This window comes from Pteropus vampyrus, unplaced genomic scaffold, assembly GCF_000151845.1.
Source record: "Pteropus vampyrus isolate Shadow unplaced genomic scaffold, Pvam_2.0 Scaffold563, whole genome shotgun sequence".
NCBI lineage: Eukaryota > Metazoa > Chordata > Mammalia > Chiroptera > Pteropodidae > Pteropus > Pteropus vampyrus.
Window position 1 is genome coordinate 490,051 of NW_011889344.1, and position 1,936 is coordinate 491,986.

General features: G+C 58.4%; 1 protein-coding gene across 1 annotated transcript in view; it reads right to left on the reverse strand.

The window, feature by feature from the left end:
- MOV10L1 (Mov10 RISC complex RNA helicase like 1) overlaps positions 1-1,936 on the reverse strand; it is a 61,737-nt gene that overhangs the window by 13,448 nt on the left and 46,353 nt on the right. Inside the window, exon 22 of the mRNA XM_011384184.2 lies at positions 100-253. Coding sequence (XP_011382486.1) covers positions 100-253 — 154 coding nt within the window. The remainder of the gene's footprint in view (positions 1-99; positions 254-1,936) is intronic.

Below are 1,936 nucleotides of genomic sequence, written 5' to 3' on the forward strand. Positions count from 1 at the left end.
GCTCGCGGGGAGGCCTGGGGCTGGCAGTTGCCACCCCGCGCCTGCGTTTCTGTGACACCCCTGCCACTTTCTACCTGAATGGGCCAGGAGCCCACTGACCCACGGTGGCCCAGATGCTGCCATCACCCCAGGACGGGACACGTACGGCCGAGATGATGATGGCCAGGTGCTCCTGCCCCTGGAACTCCTCCACTGACCCCACTTTGATGTCCGCCAGCTCCACGTTTCTCAAAAGGATTCTGATTTTCTCCACCTCGGAGCAGGTAAAAAGATGATAGTTTCAAAAATCTGACTATTGGTTGACAGCCCACAGCATAATTGAGCAGTGGCCAATGGGCTGGTCAGTCCCAGACCAGGCTACCTCATGCCTGAGGTGATGGGAACCCAGATGCCGACTTCAGGGGGTGTGCATGGGGTGGAGGGGCAGTACCTGGCAGGACACAGCGAGGACACTGGCTGCTGGGCAGGCTCCAGAGCGCCTCCCTAGGGGCAGGGGTGGGGGAGGGATGGCAGAGGCCCCTTTAGGGGACTCCCCCTCCCCAAGGACTGGAGCCTTCCCCACAACAGCAGCCTGGAGAGGCTGTGCACCAAGTGTCACCATGATGAACAGCCAGGAGGGGCACAGCTGGTGCCAAAAGTGGCCCAGGAGCCAAGAAGAGGGAGGGAGTGGCCCAGAGCTGTGGGAGGGCTGAGACCGGGAGTGTCTCAGCCTCCGGAGACCAAGGTCTTGGCTGGGTGCTTCTAGAAACAGCCAGTGTCAAGTCTTGCAACAAAGAACACAGCATTGGAAAGCAGCTCAGCAGTGGGAGAAACCGAGAGTCTTCAGCAGCGGGGTACGGGGGGTGGGGGGGCACCAAGGGAAGGTGCCCAGAGGCTGCCAGACAGTGGGCTCAGAGACTTGGTGGACACATGTCCACCAGCAGCTGCAGCCCAGGACGGGCACCTGTGCAGGCCAGACACATGGTCCCGACAAGGGACAGAAAGCACAGCATACACTGTGGTCCAGCTTCATGTCGAGAAGAAAGGGGACATGTCTCAGCTGTCGAGCAGACGTGAAAGCCACCCGCAGTCGGACAGAGAGCAGGCGCCCGGGCACGGGACAGGCCACAAGATGGTGGGGTGATGCCTTCAAACAACGAGGGCAAGCAGCGGAACCCCAATTCAAGAGTGAGGTGATCAAATAAATCTGTTTGATTTGCCACTCGCAGGCCTCTGCTGAAGTAAATACTAAAGACAAAACTCAGAAGAAACACGGGGCCAGAGAGCACAGTTAGGACCCACAGGTAAACTGCTGCCCAGAGGGGAAACACACTTTTCTGATAAAAGCTGGAATTCCTAAATTCACAAGAGCGTGGAGTTAAGAATCAGGAGAAGAGATCGGAAGACTGGCTACGAGGAACTCGGATCCAGGTGTCACCTCGGCAGTGTCGGTTACTGAGCCTGTGGTCCTGCCGGACGCCCGTGGAGCAGGAGGCAGAGCCGAGGCCAGGCCTGTGTGTGTGGCAGGGACAGGCGCCAGGCAGGGAGAGCGGGCAGCCTTGTCATCATCTGACCACACAGTGGACAGTCAGGTTAGACCCCGACCTCCACCCACACCCCAAACAAACCCAGGTGGATCGAAGGTCGAACGGTGAGAAGTGGATTCAAAACTTTGGGAAAAAAGGGGGAAAACGGCCTGACTTCAGGGCGGGGAAGGGCTCCGCAGACAAAAATGGAAAGCACAGACTATAAAAGAAACGACTGAGCCACGCGATCAGACACGCGCACGCGCACACGGAGACCACTCTGCACACACAACCACCAAGGGCCCGGGATGCAGGAAGTCAACTGCGAAATCACACTGCTGAGCACACACACACTCAGGTGCAACCGAAGGTGGCGGTGGACGCGAACAGGGTTGTGAGAACACGAGGAAAAGGCCACTGAACGCGGAAAC